This window comes from Plecotus auritus (genome assembly GCF_963455305.1).
Source record: "Plecotus auritus genome assembly, chromosome: 8".
Lineage (NCBI taxonomy): Eukaryota > Metazoa > Chordata > Mammalia > Chiroptera > Vespertilionidae > Plecotus > Plecotus auritus.
In genome coordinates, this window is record NC_137782.1 from 143034197 (window position 1) to 143053151 (window position 18955).

At 38.6% G+C, this 18955-nt stretch overlaps 1 protein-coding gene across 2 annotated transcripts in view; it reads left to right on the plus strand.

Annotated features, from left to right (window-relative positions):
• Nucleotides 1-18955, plus strand: part of EFEMP1 (EGF containing fibulin extracellular matrix protein 1) — a 71022-nt gene that overhangs the window by 40992 nt on the left and 11075 nt on the right. For both annotated transcript variants that reach the window (XM_080685546.1, XM_080685545.1), the window contains exons 5-8: nt 5459-5581; nt 14786-14905; nt 15904-16023; nt 17849-17968. In XM_080685546.1, the coding sequence (XP_080541672.1) occupies nt 5459-5581; nt 14786-14905; nt 15904-16023; nt 17849-17968 (483 nt within the window). The remainder of the gene's footprint in view (nt 1-5458; nt 5582-14785; nt 14906-15903; nt 16024-17848; nt 17969-18955) is intronic.

Sequence of the window (18955 nt, forward strand, 5' to 3'; positions counted from 1 at the left end):
ACATAGTTACCTCCATTAACTTTGATAGAAAACTAAATATGCAGTTGCATAGACTGGAGATCAGTATGGTAAAGAGGCTAGCAGTGTGAACTGAGCAAAGATAAGACTATTATTTAAAGCAATGATGGTGCCAAAGTCAGCAAGAGAAGGACCTGCAATACTAGAAATCACTAGGAGGGAGAACATGGGCACATTTTTGAAAAATGAGGGAATCACCAAATATTGCCATTAGCTATTCCTAATGCATTAGGATGATGAAATGTGAGTTGATTTATGTGTTGTGATATTTTAGGAAGCACACTATTATTTTGTTCTTTGGTAATGTTTACATTAGGCTATGTCTACATGAGCTGTTCCTTGTGGTGTTCAATCCAAACTCTAATCCCACCTTTAAGGTCCTGAATTTTGCTCGTGACTTGAACTACCATTTCTTTTTCTTTTTTAGATTCTTTATTGTTTAAAGCAAGCATGTCAAACATGCGGCTCGCCAGCTGCGAGTTTGACATGCTTGGTTTAAAGTATCACATATGAATCCTTTTTCCCCCATTGGTACATCTACACATGGAATACTGCACTGCTGTAAAAAAAAAAAAAAAAAAAAAAAAAAAAAGAAGAAGGAACTCTTGAACTACCATTTTATGAGCACCTTCAACCAGGCACTTCACCAGACTCCTCACAGGCAGCCCTTCCAGCCATGCTGACTCCAGCTCTCAGCCATTCTCATGCAAACCATTTTGTCTTGTCAGTGTTTTCTAATGTGACCTGCCTTCTGCCTAGAAATAGCCTCCTATTTCTGTCAATTCCATGTACCTCACCTTCTTCAAAATGCCGCTCAAAACTCATCTCTTTTTAGCAAACCTTCCGTAGCCATCCTCATCTGATGCTTCCTTATTCCTCATAGCTTCTGCACTTCTCAATGCCCTTGCTCTACATCCTTTTCCATTTGCTGACATCTTGCTGGTTTTGTTGTTTTTCTCACAACTTGCCTGTTAACCTATCTTGAAAATGTTTAGTTCCATGAGATAAAATACTGGTCCTTCTTTCCTTAAACTCTAGACCTCAGTTTTCAGTAATCATGATTCACTCATCCATTTTTAAACAAATATTTATTGAAAACCCACCATGTTTCATGCATTCCACTAGGCACTAGAAATACAGAGAGACGGAAACATATAGACCCTATCCTCAAAGAGCATGGGTCCAGGGAATGTGTTAACTGATGGCCTAAGAACTTAGTGACTTAACTGTCAAGGATAAATTATAGTTTAAAAACAAAGCAAAAACTCTTCTCCCCAGAATACTTCTTAAATTATCAGGAAAATCATGGCTGACCTGAGTACTTTTCCTTATGAATACAATATTGCTTTTGCCACTACAGATATCCTCACCCCAGAGGGCATTTAATAATCACACCTGGGGAAGGCATATCTTCTGGTACATCTGCACAAGAATGGATATTCTGCTTTGGGTTTCTGACAAAGATGTCTATTTTAGTGATTTTCTTATACATTAAACTTTCTGACAACTAAGACAAATAGAAATGCAGACAGGTAGAAAAGAGAAGCATAAAAGAGTTTAACAATGTAGAGCAATTATTATATGACTTTGTATTTTCTTATATAACATTCTAATATGGCTTATATGGTTTGTGAATATCATAACAATATCTCCAAGTACAATTTTCAAAATAATAAAATTGTTTTATTTAAATAAACCAATAAATTAGCAGTACAATTGAAGATAATTCTAAGAAATCCAGTCTCTCCCTCCATTCTCTCTCTCTCTCTCTCTCTCTCTCTCTCTCTCTCTCTCTCTCTCTCTCTCTCTCTCTCTCTCTCAGCATTAGATAACCTGCTAAGAGCAAAGGAGAGGATAAATAGTCTAAACTCGAGTCAGAGAAGCCATAAATGAAAATGTAGATCATATACTAGCAGATGCAACTCAAGGTATATGATAAAGCATGCATTCAACTCTTTGGGAATAATGTCACAAAGGGAATTTTATACAGCTGCATTTTATCAAATTTCAGAATGTTTCTCCTCTGAAAGAATTAAATTAAAAGTGAATCCATGTAAATATGTATTAAAAATATTAGTAGTCAATTCCAGGTGAGATGAATGTTTTGTTTGTTTGATAGAGAAAGGAAAAGAATGGAGTGGAGGCAGTGATATTTTACTTGTTTTTATTAAATTACTTTAACGCACCCAATTTTTTATTAAATAACTAGAGGCCCAGCACGTGAAATCACGTGAGACCCAGACCCCCACCAGGCCAGCGGGACCCAGACACCCGCCGCACCAGTGGGACCCAGACCCCCCACCACGCCACAAGACCCATCAATGCACCTCCTGGTGACCGGTCGTTTGGTCATTACGGCGTTATGGCCACTGGCTTTTTATAATATAGATCCTTCTCAGAGGTAAATGGACCTGTACTTAAAGAGAAGTAGGTCCATGGAATACAGTTCTTATATTTAAAATCTACTTAATGATATATTTATTCCACTAGAAATGTTACCCTATTTATCAAAGAGACAGAACTGAACGTCAAGAAAGTAGGAAAGAAATTGTAGGACATCAGAAGTATAACAGGGTGGAGGCAGTTTGCAGAGAGAAGACTTGGTCACTGGTGAGGCCTCTTTTAGAAAATGCAGCAGCCAGCCAGTCCTTGATCTTCTGCCAACATGTACTGAGGAAACCTGCCACAACTGAATATCACATTGCAGTATCTCTCAGGGCTGTTATCACTGCAAATGCTGTCAAATGTTCTTGACATAAAACAATAGGAATTCTGTTGTCATCTCTGTATTAGCAAGTCATAAAGTTCTGAAGAAACCTCAGTAGAAATGTTTTCAGCACGTGCATATGAGAAAATAATAAAATACACAAAAAAGAACAGATAATTTCAAAGCAAGATTGCTGCACTTTTGCATAGTATCCAAAAAGGATAGAGTTGTAATCAGTGATTTAAAAATAATAATAATAAATTTCAAAATAAAAATAAAAAACAATAACAAAAAATAAATTTACCACAACTTAAAAACCAGGTTCAAAGAACTATGTAAGTAGACGCTTTAGTAGATTATTATCCAATAACAGCCATATATCCCTTGAGTATTTTTCATCTCCCCTCCCTCATTCTTTTGGAATCTCTCGTATCATCATTTCCACACCCAGCTAATTTAAACCCATATTTGAGGACAACCCAACCTCTTATAATCAGAACTTCCTACATTATTACACTGGGTACTGTAAATGCAGTAAATCTCCTTGGAAATATTAAAAAGATGAATGGTAACATTCTGAGCTTCTTAAAGGGAAGGGCAGGAATTGAAGAATAAATTCTAACCGATGGCTCATTTTTTTATTATTGATTCTTAGCCCAAAGCACCACCCTGGGTCTACCACAGTGATGTTCTAAGAACCCCTAAGCTTGTTGCAGTTTTTATACTAAATTTGTCATCAGGGAATTACAAGGCTGTATTTTTTAGTAATGATACTTAGAGTCGTAAGTTGTTAAAGGATGCTAAAATCACATTTATATTATGTACACACACAGATTCACATCACATTTTGATCCCACAGAAATTTATTATAACATGTTCATTATATTATGACTGAGCATTTTTTACTTTTCTAAAACTATAACCTACCTATTGCTTAAGTCACCTTTACTATATTGTTCCAGAACTGAAATGTTTTGGGAAAATATGTATTTTACACTACACCAGCCAATCTCTCCTAAAGAAATATGACCAAATTAAATCCTTTCTTTCTAAAGTTTGAACACAAACAGCAACAGGGAATGCATAATATTAAAGTTTGATTTATACCCTGTTATTTGGCAGATTTTTAGAGATTTGTCAATAGAAATTATTTCAAATGCAATATGTTGGGTGGAAAAACAGTATCATACAATTTATTTACATTTTAAAACATGAAACAATAGCCCTGACCGGTTTGGCTCAGTGGATGGATCATCGGCCTGCGGACTGAAGGGTCCCGGGTTCGATTCCGGTCAAGGGCATGTACCTTGGTTGCGGGCACATCCCCAGTAGGGGGGCGTGCAGGAGGCAACCGATCAATGAGTCTCTCTCATCATTATTGTTTCTATCTCTCTCTCCCTCTCCCTTCTCCTCTGAAATCAATAAAAATATATTTTTTTAAAAAAGAAAAATATCATATGATCTCACTTATATGTGCAATCTTAAAAAAAAAAGGCTCATAGATACATAGAACAGACTAGTGCTTGCTAGAGGCTGGGGTGGGGGTAAGCAAAACGGGTGAAGGGTATGTAAGAGCCTCCAAATTATGCCCAAACCTACCATAATCCCAGTTGCTTTTTCCTGTGACTTCTCTACCCCTAGCCCTTGCTTCTGCCAGACACGTGACCACATACACTGAGTCCTTTCCCACCTCGTTTCCTCCCACTGCTTCTGCCCTTCCTGTACCCTCACCCCCATTGCCCCTTTCACTATGCCATCATTTGGATTCACCTTATGATGTAAGGTTCACTTTAAATACTGCCTCCTTAATAAAACTTTCCTAATCTCCTCATTGAAAACACTGCCTTCCTATCTTGGACTCCCATAGTACTTTGCGTCTCATTTGTGTCATCCTTCCCCAAGATGTTTTTAAACTTTTAGTATACATCTTGGGGAAGGATTCATGCCTACCCCAGGACAGTGGTAGGTGGGTGGGTAAAGGTATGAGGATGGAGTAAGGCTTTAGATATATCTTATATGTTTCATTTCTTTTTTAAAATATAATTTTATTGACTTCAGAGAGGAAGGAAGAGGGAGAGAGAGAAACATCAATGATGAGAGAGAATCATTGATCGGCTGCCTCCTGCACACCCCCGCCTGGGGATCAAGCCCGCAACCCAGGCATGTGCCCTTGACCAGAATTGAACCTGTGACCCTTCAGTCCGCAGGCCAAAGCTCTATCCACTGAGCCAAACCACCTAGGGCTGTTTCATTTCTTAACAAAATAAAGTGAGCTAAGGCAAGCAGAGTAAAATGTTACCATTTCTTAAATCTGAATGGTACACATTGGCATCTATGAAATTATTTTTTTTTATTCTATTGAGTTTAGAGAGAGGAAGGCAGAGAGAAAAACATTAATGTACGAGAGAAATCAGTTGCCTCCTATAGGCTGCCCAGGAATTGAACCTGCACCCTTGGTATGCGCCCTGACCAGGAATCGAAATCCGCCACCTTCTGGTGTACCGGACAACTCTCCAAGCAAGTGAGCCACCCGGCCAGGGCCCACATTATTTTCTGAACACTACAAATAATTTATCATTTTAAACATTTCCAATATAACAATATTGCAGAGTAATATTTTAAGAATAAAGTAAAAACTCAGTTTATTTAGGAAAAGTATTATAACAATGTGGAGGAAATATTAACATCGTCACAACCTACTCAAACCCTTACTATGTTGCGTGTCTTTAACAGATATAGATGAGTGCACTGCAGGGACACACAACTGTAGAGCCGACCAAGTGTGCATCAATTTACGTGGCTCCTTCGCCTGTCAGTGCCCTCCAGGCTATCAGAAACGAGGAGAGCAGTGTGTGGGTAAGTACAACAGTGCAGTAAGCAAAGTCCTATCTTGAGCATCTTAACTGTTAAACCTCAGGCATTCAAAACAAAGTACTTGTATTTATTTGGAGAATGATAGCCAACAACTGCTTATTCTTTCATTGAATGCCAATCCATTTCCCACATTCACAAGAATGAACTAGCCTTACAAGTTTAGCATATTCTGGCTATCAAAGTGTTGGTTACATGTTAGACTAAGCAAAAGCAGAAATTTGGAGTATGAATGAGACCATAAAAGCAACTGAGAAAATAATTTTAAATTATCTATTTGGAGACCATAGCACTTAAACACTGATGATACAGGCTTCATTCACTGGTTTTATAGTTTACAAAGCAGATGGTGAGGTTCAAACCCCATCATCACCCTTAACTCATATTGAGGACTTGGGTGAGTTACTGACATTCTCTTTTTTTTTTACTTTTTAAAATTTTTTTTTTATTGTTTAAAGTATTACATATATTAGTACATATATCTCCTTTTTTTTCCCCATTGACCTTCCCCCAGCCTACCCTACCCCCTGTCGTATGCCCTCATCCCACCCCCCCCAGTGTCTTCTGTCCATTGGTGTGCTTATATGCATGCATACAAGTCCTTTGGTTGATCTATTTCCCTCCCTCCCCAATACTCCCCAGCCTTCCCGCTGTAATTTGACACTCTGTTCGGTACTTTACTGCCTCTGTGTCTATCTTTTTATTCATCAGGTTATATTGTTCTTTATTTTCCATAAATGAGTGAGATCATGTGGTATTTTTCTTTCATTGCCTGGAATATTTCACTTAACATAATGCTCCTCAGGTCTATCCATGCTGCTGCAAATGGTAAGAATTCCTTCTTTTTTATAGCAGCGTAGTATTCCATTGTGTAGATGTACCACTGTTTTCTAATCCACTCATCTGCTGATGGGCATTTAAGCTGTTTCCAAATCTTAGCTATGGTGAATTGTGCTGCTATGAACATAGGGGTGCATATATCCTTTCTGATTGGTGTTTCTAGTTTCTTGGGATATATTCCTAGAAGTGGGATTACTGGGTCAAATGGGAGCTCCATTTTTAGTTTTTTGAAGAAACTCCATACTGTTCTCCACAGTGGCTGCACCCGTCTGCAGTCCCACCAGCAGTGCACGAGGGTTCCTTTTTCTCCACATCCTCACCAGCACTTGTCGTTTGTTGATTTGTTGATGGTTGCAATTCTGACAGGTGTGAGATGGTACCGCATTGTCGTTTTGATTTGCATCTTTCAGATAATTAGTGACTTTGAGCATGTTTTCATATGTCTCTTGGCCTTCCTTCTGTCTTCTTTCAAAAAGATTCTATTTAGGTCCGTTGCCCATTTTATTATTGGATCATTTATCTTCCTTTTATTAAGTTGTATAAGTTCCCTGTAGATGTTGGAGATTAAACCTTTATCAGTGATAACATTTGCAAATATGTTCTCCCATACAGTGGACTTTCTTGTTTGGTTGATGGTTTCTTTTGCTGTGAAAAAGCTTTTTATTTTGATGTAGTCCCATTTGTTTATTTTCTCTTTAGCTTCCATTGCCCTAGGAGCGGTATCGATGAAGAAATTGCTTTGGCATATGTCTGTGATTTCTCTGCCTGTGGATTCCTCTAGTATTTTTATGGCTTCCTATCTTATGTTTAAGTCCTGTATCCATTTTGAGTTTATTTTTGTGTATGGTGTAAGTTGGTGGTCTAGTTTCATTTTTTTGCATGTATCTGTCCAATTTTCCCAACACCATTTATTGAAAAGACTGTCTTGACTCCATTGTATGTTCATTCCTCCTTTGTCAAATATTAATTGAGCATAGTGGTTTGGGTCGATATCTGGATTCTCTATTCTATTCCATTGGTCTATATGTCTGTTCTTGTGCCAGTACCAGGCTGTTTTGAGAACAGTGGCTTTGTAATACAGCTTGAAATCTGGTATTGAGATCCCTCCTACTTTGTTCTTCTTTCTCAGGATTGCTGTGGCTATCCAGTGTCCTTTTTTATTCCAGATGAATTTTTGGAGAGTTCTTTCTAGGTCTGTGAAATATGCTGTTGGTATTTTAATGGGGAGTGCATTGAATCTATAGATTGCTTTGGGTAGTATGGACATTTTAATGATGTTGATTCTACCAATCCATGAACATGGTATGTTCTTCCATCTGTTTACGTCTTCCTCTCTCTCTTTTTTCAGTGTCTGTAGTTTTCTGCGTATAGGTCTTTTACCTCCTTAGTTAAGTTTATTCCTAGGTATCTTAATTTTTTTTGGTGCGATGGTAAATGGGATTGCTTTTTTAGTCTCTCTTTCTGTAAGTTCACTATTGGTTTATAGAAATGCCATAGATTTCTTGGCGTTAATTTTGTATCCTGCTACATTGCCGAATTCATTTATTAAGTCTATTAGTTTTTTGATGGAGTCTTTTGGATTTTTTATGTATAATATCATGTCATCTGCAAATAAGGACAGTTTTACTTCTTCTTTTCCAATTTGGATGCCTTTTATTTCTTCTTCTTGTCTAATTGCAATGGCTAATACTTCCAGTACTATGTCAAACAGGAGTGCTGAGAGTGGGCATCCCTATCTTGCTCCTGTTCTTAGGGGAAATGGTTTTAGTTTTTGCCCATTGAGTATGATGTTAGCTGTGGGTTTATCATATATAGCTTTTATTATGTTGAGGTACGATCCTTCTATTCCAACCTTGTTGAGAGTTTTTATCAAGAAAGGGTGTTGGATTTTGTCAAATGCTTTTTCTGCATCAATTGATATGACTATGTGATTTTTATCTCTCAATTTGTTTATGTGATGTATCACATTTATTGATTTACAGATATTGTACCATCCTTGCATCCCTGGGATAAATCCTACCTGGTCATGGTGTATGATCTTTCTGATTATTGCTGGATCCAATTTGCTAGAATTTTGTTGAGGATTTTGGCATCTATGTTCATGAGGGATATTGGCCTGTAATTCTCTTTCATTGTGTTGTCTTTATCTGGTTTTTGTATTAGGGTGATGCTGGCTTCATAGAAGGAGCTTGGAAGTGTTTCTTCCTCTTGAATTTTTTGGAATAGTCTGAGGAGGATAGGTTTTAGTTCTTCCTTGAATGTTTGGTAAAACTCCCCTGTGAAGTCGTCTGGCCCTGGGCTTTTTTTTTTGCTGGAAGCTTTTTGATGACTGCTTCAATTTCTTCCATAGTTATTGGCCTATTGCAATGTTTAGATTCTTCCTGATTGAGTTTTGGAAGGTTATAGTTTTCTAGGAATATGTCCATTTCCTTCAGGTTGTCCAGTTTGTTTGAATAGAGTTATTCATAGTATTTTTTAACAATCCTTTGTATTTCGGTGAGGTCTGTTGTTATTACACCTCTTTCATTTCTGATTTTGTTTATTTGGGTCCTCTCTCTTTGCTTCTTGGTGAGCCTGGCTAGAGGTTCATCAATCTTGTTTATCCTTTCAAAGAACCAGCTCTTGGTTTTGTTGATCTTTTGTATTGTTTTTTTGGTCTCAATGTAATTTATCTCCACTCTGATCTTTATTATTTCCTTCCTTCTGTTTACACAGGGCTTTTCTTGTTGCTTTTTTTCTAACTCTTTGAGTTGTAGGGTTAGGTAATTTATTACCACTGTTTCTTGTTTTTTGCAGTAGGCTTGTAGAGCTATGAACTTCCCTCTCAAGACTGCTTTCGCTGTGTCCCATACATTTTGGATTGTTGTGTTTTCATTGTCATTTGTTGCCATGATGTTTTTTATTTCTTCTTTGATCTCTCTGGTAACCCAGTCATTGTTTAATAGCATGCTGTTCAGTCTCCATGTGTTTGATTTTTTTTGGATTGTTTTTATTGTAGTTGATTTCCAGTTTTATGCCACTGTGATCTGAGAAGATGCTTGATATGATTTCTATCTTCTTGAATTTGAAGAGACTTTGCCTATGACCCAACATATGGTCTATCTTTGAAAATGACCCATGTGCACTTGAGAAGAATGTACATTCTGTGGCTTTGCAGTGAAATGTTCTGAAGATGTCAATTAATTCCATCTGGTCTAGTGAGTCATTTAGGATTGATGTTTCTTTGCTGATTTTTTGTTTAGAGGATTTGTCCAATGGTGATAGTGGGGTATTAAAGTCTCCTACTATGATTGTATTGCTCTCAATCTCTCCCTTGATATCCTCCAGGAGTTTTTTTTTTATGTATTTGGGTGCTTCTGTATTGGGTGCGTATATGCTTACCAGAGTTATTTCTTCTTGTTGGATTGCTCCCTTTAGTATTATGAAGTGGCCTTCCTTATCTCTTGTTATGTCCTTCACTTTGAGATCTAATTTGTCAGATATAAGTATTGCTACCCCAGCTTTTTTTTCATTTCCATTCGCCTGACAAACCTTTTTCCATCCCTTCACCATCAGTCTGTGTGCGTCTTTTTTTCTAAGGTGAGTTTCTTGTAGATAGCAGATATATGGGTCGTGTTTTCTTATCCAATCCGTTACCCTATGTCTTTTGATTGGGGCATTTAATCCATTTACATTTAAAGTTATTATTGATAGGTACTTATTTGTCGCCATTTTTATTTTTTACCCCTGTGTTCTTTCTTCACTTCCTATTTCTTTTTTTTACAGCAGACCCTTTAGCATTTCTTGCATTGCTGGTTTGGTGGTAATAAATTCCCTTAGTCCTTTTTTGTCTGTGAAGCTCCTGATTTCATCTTCAATTTTGATTGATAGCCTTGCTGGGTACAGTATTCTTGGATTCAGACCCTTCCTTTGCAGGACTCTATATTTCATTCCATTCCCTTCTGGCCTGATGAGTTTCTGTTGAGAAATCAGTCACTAGTCTGATGCGGGTTCTTTTGTAGGTAACTTTCTGTCTCTCTCTGGTTGCTTTTAAGATTCTTACTTTGTCGTTGGTGTTTGCCAATTTAATTATAATGTGTCTTGGCATCGGTCTTTTGGGGTTCATTTTGCTTGGGACTCTGTGAGCTTCTTGGATTTGTGGGTTTTTTCTTCCCTATATCAGGGAAGTCTTCTGTCATTATTTCTTCAAACAGGTTTTCTATTCCTTGCTCAATTTCCTCTCCTTCTGGTACCCCTATTATGTGGATGTTGTTTTGTTTCATGTTGTCCCAAAGTTCCCTTGGGCTCTCCTCCTGCTTTTTAATTTTTTTTCCTAGAAGTTGCTCTACTTGGGTATTTTTTTCTACTTCATCTTCTAGCTCACTGATGCGGTCCTCTGCTTCTTCTAGTCTACTCTTGATGCTTTCTATTGAGTTCTTTACAGCAGCAATGTCATTTTTTATTTCTTCTTGGTTCTTCATTTCCTCTTGGTTCTTACACATATTGTCTAATTTGTCTTCCATTCTTTTCAGCCACCTTATGACCATTTCTCTGAATTCTTTCTCTGACAGGTTGCTTGCCTCCATTTCGTTTACTTCCTTTTCTGGTGATGCCTGCTTTTCTTTCATATGCGGGCTGTTTCTTTGTCTCCCCATGGTCTCTCTTCTCCGGGTGTCTGGTTATGTAGTTCTCTCTCTCCTTATCCCAGTCGAAATCTGACCTTTCCGTGGTGGAGTGTAGAGCTCCTCTGAATCCGCATGTTTGTGCCATTTGGGGACTGGTGTTCTGGGGTTCGCAGCTGTTCGGTGGGTGCCGTAGTTGTAGATTTTCAGACTTCCAATAACATCCACTTTCCCATTCAAGATGGCACATTCTCTGCGTCCGAGCTGGTCGCTCTGGGAGGGAACCCAGCAGTAGTGGGGGCTGCCCGGTCAGGAGAGCCCGGTCCAGCCATCCCCCACCATCTCCCGTCCCTCAACTCACCAACCAACATTTCCCGTGCGACCCTCAGCTGCTCTCTCTATCTGCTCCGGGACAAGGTTCAGGACACCTCTGTCTAATCTGCTGCCATTTTTTTTTTCTATCCTGACATTCTCTATCTCACTTTTTCACTCTGTACTACAGAGATAATACTAGCCCCTGTTTTAGAAGCTCATGTGTGGGGATGCTTAAAATAGTGCCTGGTCTTGGTCTGAATAGGTGTGTGCTATCATTATGCAAAGAGTTAACATACTAAACATTCTTTATGCTGCAGGTGCAGTGCTAGGAATGCAAAGCCAAGTGCAGCATGTACCTCTACTTAAGAGCTCTACTTGAGCTCCCTCCAGCCAGGGGCCAGGTCTGGTTTGTGTTATTACTGTCTTCTTAGTCCCTGAAGAGTGCCCACCACAGAGATGCCCTAGGCATCTTTTTTGAATGACTGTAAGAACACAGTGTGGGGAGGCCAACTGGCAAATAAGAGATAAACTAAAGTATTCTGGGCTTGTTTGTGAGGCATTAAACTCATTAATTGACCCCCTCTGTTCATTCATTTACATACCATCTCTTACCAGAAAAGTGAAGAGTTCTTATTTTCTCTTCGAAACAGAGGATCGGGATGTGGGGACAGATAACCAGCATCCATTTTCTCCAAAAAAATGTGAGCTGTTGATGTCAAGATGTCAACACTGAGCTCCTCATGGGCCCCAGTGGAGTTCTTCCTGCCATGGGCTGTTCCTAGATGCTGGGGTTACTGCCCAGCCTCCAAGGAAGGCCCAGGGTTTGCAGTGACTGAAGCTGTGATTTAGGAGAAGATTGTGTGGAAAACTTCACAGACACCAAAGTTTTTCCCAGTGTTTTAGTCAGGAAAATAAACAATTAAAAGTATAAAAAGTACAGAAAAAGAACTAACCCATACAATTGTGGGAAGAACCAAAGAGAATGGAACATATGGTTATAGCTCTTTATGAGGTGATAGGAGGAGACATTCTTAAATTCAATCTAATCATGTGGCATTTCTCCCACCCATAGAACCAATTCTACATTCCTCCACAGAGCATATAAGGTCTTCCTTAACCCGATCCTTGCCCAGCTCTGAACATCCCTCTCCCACCAAAACAAACAAACAAACAAAAAACACTCCAACTTTACCCTACTACTTATAATTCCCCACAATACATCACATGGAGTCACATTTTGGTGCCTTTACATAAGCTCTTTCAGCATCAGGAACATGCACTCCTGGCAAACTCCTATTTAACTCTCAAATCCCAGCTCAGGGTAATTTCATCTGGGAAGATGTCCATGATCTACACCAATATAATTAGTCACTCCCTCCTCTCTACTATTACTTAGCATTTTGATGGATCCATTTTGTAAATTTTCTATCTGTTGCAGATTAATTTTTATACAAACTACAATAATAATGTGGTAACATCAAATTGCTATTCCTAAACAACTACTCTAATTTTCTATACTTATTTGTTGCAATTTGGTTCAAATAGTCCATGGACCAGCAGTGGTCAGCAGGCCACACTTTGAGTAGCACAGTGTTCCTTCTGTCCATTATGCAACTTTCTATTTATTATTTTATTGCAGTAATCTGTTTTCACACTCACCTTCCATAGTAAATAGGGATAGAACATATGTATATTGATCATCATTATAAACTTGCAGCATTAAACACAATGCTAGCAAATAACAATGGTTTGATGAGTGTTTACTGGTTTTAAGACACACATCATTTATTCATCAAATATTTATTGAGGGCTGACTGTGTGCCAGGAACTGTCCTAGGTGCTGGTACATCATGGTGAACAAACAGATTGTTCAGAATCACAGCCCTTGTGGAGCTATTAGAAAGTACAATTTATACAAATTAGCTATCGAGACTAGCACCTAGGTATAATACTGGGTACTAGGAAGAACTATGATAAAATTGCTCTTAGATGGTATGATGTTTCCATTCATTCAACTAATGTTTATTGAGTACCTACTATTGCCAAGCCCAGGTATTAAGCATATAGCAGTGAATAGACAAAAATACTTTATCTCCATCTCAAGAGGAAGAGACAGGTCTTATCTGCCATGTATTATAGTGAGGGAGACAGACAAGAAGCAAATAAACACATAACACAATGTCAAGGCATATCAATGGCTGCAAATAAATACAAAGCAGTATAGGGGAATAGATAATGCAGAAGAAGCTATTTTATATGGATGGTCTTCCTGAGATGACATTTGAGATACCTAAATAAATGATGTGGGAAACCATGTGTATATCATTATCATTTGTTTTAATACTCAAGCTAAATCAAGTAGATTTTGCAACTTATCAATAATAGCTCCATTTGTTTATACCTGTTTTGTGTAAGGAAGTTTGCCTACATTATGTCATGTAATCCTTCCAACAGTTCTACCACAATGTTGTACTATTTCTTACAGAGGAGGAAATGGGAGCACCAAGAGATTAACACCAAGCTAGTAATTGCCAGAAGACTCAAACTCAGATTACTCTGAGGTCACTTGAGCACAATGCCTTCCACACTATTTGTTATTAAAGTACCAGAAGAGCTCAGCATAAAGTTTTGGTTTTGCTTTTTTCTTACTATAAGATAGTATCACTACATAGTCTTAAATTGTGCATGCATAATTGTTATTTTAAATTACATGTGCCATGTTGGAGTTGTCACAAGGTGTAGAGTCATGAATCAGTGAAATTTTATTATGCTTCTAAGATGCTAATCCTACTCTGCAAGTTCTCAATTGAACACTTTATAGTTGGAAATATTTATATGAGAAGGACACGGGCTGGAATGCTTCATCAATGTGTCAGAAGGGCACTTTTGTTTAGCACCCTATTCCTTCCACCATGTTCTTTCATTTGATTCTCACACAAACATCATATGGTACACATAGTAAGCATCACTATCCACATTTTACAAAAGAAAAACCAAGATACTGAACCTTTAAATGACTTCACCAAAGCCACCAACTAAACAGCAGTCTACCCCTTCTTTCTCTTCATTTTATGTGCATCACTCGAGTCTTCGATAGTTCTTTTTCACTTCTGTTATTAAAAATAAGCTTTTAGATCCTCAAACTGATATTCTCATATATATGTATGAAATAGTCTTAATTACTTTTCTCTCTTTTATATCTCAAACCACCCAACCAGGTTTATGAAGTCTTTGTTTTGAATATCTCGTTTAACTGCAGATTACAGACCAAAGTATATTTACCCTAATTCATAATAATAATAATAATTACTACTCTTAAAATGTCTTCTCTAGATAGTTTTTCTAGGTAATGTTTTCCTGAGAACTCGAGAGCAAACAGCTGTGGATAATCAATAATATCGTTTTCTTTGTGTGTGTGTGTCTGGTAACCTAGATATAGATGAATGCACTATGCCTCCATATTGCCACCAAAGATGTGTGAACACGCCAGGATCATTTTATTGCCAGTGCAGTCCTGGGTTTCAGTTGGCAGCCAACAACTATACCTGCGTGGGTAAGCCTTTTGAGAACCCCCATCCTGACTGACTAACTTCTGTCTTCAAAAAAAAAAAAACAAAAAAAACCCATGCCACATTGCAGTATTTCTAGTTTTCTATGTTCTTGAGTGAACTGGTTTCCATCAACTTCCCTGAATAAAGCTGAAAAGACAGTAACCAATCTGCTTCTTAAAATACATCAAGATGTGAATGGAAAACTTTGTTAACCTTGGTTTTAGTTCTTCACCATGGGGTATAAAAAGAAAATACAGATCCATTGATATGTACACCCCAATAAGTCAACAATGTGTGATATAAAAGCTAAAGGTGCCAACGGGGTTACTGCAAGTTCAAGTACATAAACTTTCCACTGAAAGTGCATTTGATTTTTACATGCTTCTTCTTCCCTTTCAGAATGCAATGTCACGGCACACAATTTTAAGATTGACATGACATGGAAAGAATCTAGTGCCGGAAAAATGCCTTTTTCACAATATTTTCAGTGCCTTAGAGCATTGCAAAACTCAGTATGAGTCTCAAAGGCTTATGTTATAATTGTAATGGAATTTAACAGAACCCATTTAAAAAGTAATAAATAGCACAGATAAATCTTCACTACAGCATGCTGAGAGACCATATCAGTACGAGTGTCTTACTAGTATATCAATTAATTATAGACTTGGCATTTTGCATTTGAACAACAATAAAAGAAAATAGATACTGGAATGTATATTTATTAGAATCATTAAATTCTTTTGGAAAGATTCATCAAACCCCAAAATAACTGTCATTCCCAGAAAAAAAAATTTCTGGTATTTCTAAAAGAAGTATACAACAGATGTTCGAAGTTGTTCCAACAAATATGAAACCTGAATGGATGTTCTCCAATGAGCTTCTGCAGGGCAAAGAATCCATCTAGGGAATTATTCACTTATCATCAAATGACATGGGTACCAAAGAGCAAGGATATGTTTAAAGACACAGATATATAAATTCATATACCTTTTCCTTTCAGACATAAATGAATGTGATGCCAGCAATCAATGTGCTCAGCAATGCTACAACATTCTTGGTTCATTCATCTGTCAGTGTAATCAAGGATATGAGCTAAGTAGTGACAGGCTCAACTGTGAAGGTAAAGTATTTTCCAAATAATTTTTAATAAGACTCTTGATTGCTGTTCTTTTATTTGATTACTAGAGGCCCAGTGCACAGATTCGTGCACCGGTGGGGTCCCTCAGCCTGGCTTGTGCCATCTCACAATCCGGGACCCTTCGGGGAATGTCGGACTGCCGGTTTTGCCCCCCCTCGCCCTGCACTGGGCCTCTAGTATGCATATAAGATCTTTGGTTAATCTCTTTCCACCCTTCACCCTCCCCCCTTCCCTCTGAGATTCATCAGTCTGTTCCATATTTCCATACCTGTGTGTCTACCCCCTGGTGGTCAGTGCAAGTCATAGCTACCAGTTGAATGGTTGGACAGTCACTTAGGCTTTTATATATATAGATGTACCTTTTTATGAAAACAAATTTTTATCCATGAAAATTTTATTCTAAAATCCAGTTAATTCAATTGCCACATTGACTTTTTAGTATGTTATCAAAAAAAGGAGAAGAAAAAATGACTGAAATATTAAATGCAAGGGGGATCTAATAATTAGAAGGGTGTGCTAGTGTCTTGCTTCTCAAAGTGTGATCCAACAGCAAACAACATCGGCACCTCCTGGGAACTTGTGAGAAATGCAGAATATCAGGCCCCAACCCAGATCCACTGAGTCAAATTCTGCATCTAATTCTGGATGACTGGTGTACACATTTAAGTTAGAAAAATGCTGATTGCCTATCAGAAGCATTAGAATAGAAACTAAGAGACCTGGCCCCTAGTCTTATTCCTGCCAGTGTGCAACTTGGGCACATACCTTAAGTCACTTTCCACATAAGTATAGAGGCCCATTTAACTGAAGGGATGACCTTCAGAGTCCATTGCACATGCATGTTACAGTGTATAATTTAAAAGGCATAAGACATCCTAAGGAAATGCCATCCGCAGTTGATGTCCCTGACTTCTGTGTGGACCCTCCCTGCTTTACTTGGGGCCACAAAGGTCATACCTCACCCAGAGAGGCCTCGCATCATGCTGCTGTGCTCAAAACCAAAAGGGCCTGAATCTGGACACCTGCCTCTACCCTTCCTAGTAAACAATAAGGGCATCACCATTGAGAAATGCAAAGCATTCATTCCCTGAAGGCCAGACCCTGTCAGGATGTCATCTCTAGAAGCTAGCACTTGAAGTTCAAAGCTCAGATGAACTTGGGAGCAAAGCCACCCAATTTCTGAGAATGCAATTGTGAATCTGCATCATGGGTGGGTCTGCAGACATGAAAAGCAGCAATCATAAGCCATTTCATTTATTCTGCTTAGTTCATATGGTTAGGTCCAGGATTTGACAAACTGTCAGCAAGATTGAGTAAAACTAATGGTAAGACAAATTCTTTGTTCTGTGAAGTTCTAGAGCAATGATTTTCAATGGTGTGCCACAGCACACTGATGTGCCATAAGAAGTTTTAAAATGTGCAATACTTGACTATTTAGTGAGGAGCACTGACCTCTTTTCCCTTAAATTATTAAATTAAAAAATGACAAAAGCCAACATAACAATAGCTGTCCAGTATGAATGAATCAAAGTTATACCTATTTTTGTCAGATCAGTAAAAAATATAATATACATTTTTGGTGTGCTGAAGAATTTTAGTGATTCAATTATGTGTACCATGAGATGAAAAATATTGAAAATCACTGTTCTAGAGGAAATGAGCTGATATTGTTAGATTTTTCCCTTGAGCTTCTTACAAACATTGTGTTTGTTTCAGAGTTTGCAGTGTTTTTACACTATTACCTCTAAAAAAATATTACCAAAGTAGTTTTTCAATTCTGTGTCCTTGCTCTTCTCTGATTCAACAGACATTGATGAATGCAGAACCTCAAGCTACCTGTGTCAGTATCAATGTGTCAATGAACCTGGGAAATTCTCGTGTATGTGCCCCCAGGGATACCAAGTGGTGAGAAGTAGAACATGTCAGGGTAAGTTTGTTTTTGTATCTGCTATGTTCAGTTTAACCAGGAAGAGCAGGGAGGAATTATTGGATTCTCTACCATAGACTTTTCACTTCATTATGACATATGCACATCTCATAAAGAGTATTCACTAAAAAAATAAAAGACGGTATCTATACTAATAAAAGGGCAATATGCTAATTAAACCGGGCTGACCAGACATCTTCCAGATGTCTGATTTCCTTCCAGACAAAGCCACGTGGCAGGGGCCGAGGCAGAGGCTGTCAGGGGCTATCAGGCTGGCAGGGGACCAAGCATTTAGGGGTGATCAGGCTGGCAGGGGAGCAAGCAGTTAGGGGTGAGATCAGGCCAGCAAGGGGGAGCAAACACTTAGGGGCGCGATCAGACCAGCGCAGGGGAGAGCAGTTAGGGGGTGATCAGGCCGGCAGGGGAGAGCAGTTAGGGGGCAACCAGGCTGGCAGGGGAGGGCAGTTGGGGGCGATCAGGCTGGCAGGGGAGGGTAGTTGGGGGTGATCAGGCTGGCAGGGGAGGGCAGTTGGGGGAGATCAGACCAGCAGGGGAGCAGTTAGGTGGCTATCAGGCTGGCAGGGGAGTGGTTAGGAGCCAGTGGTCCCGGATTGTGAGAGGGATGTCTGACTGCCAGTTTAGGCCCAATTCCTGCAGTCAGACATCCCCCGAGGGGTCCCAGATTGGATAGGGTGCAGGCCAGGCTGAGGGACAACTCCCCTTCCGCCGTGCATGAATTTCATGCACCGGGCCTCTAGTTTACTATAAATACCTACTTTCCTTGAAATTTAGAGTAATTGTTTTTCTTTCTTAAAATATAAATAATTTTAACAAAATACTGATATCCCTTCTATGTAGCCTACATAATCTATATGATATGTCTTCTAAGCATCCACCAGAAAAGATTTATTAAAATATTTCATCATGAATTTTAGTCCAGAACATAAACCTAATATGTGGGTTAGGCATACCTTAAACCAGTCTTGG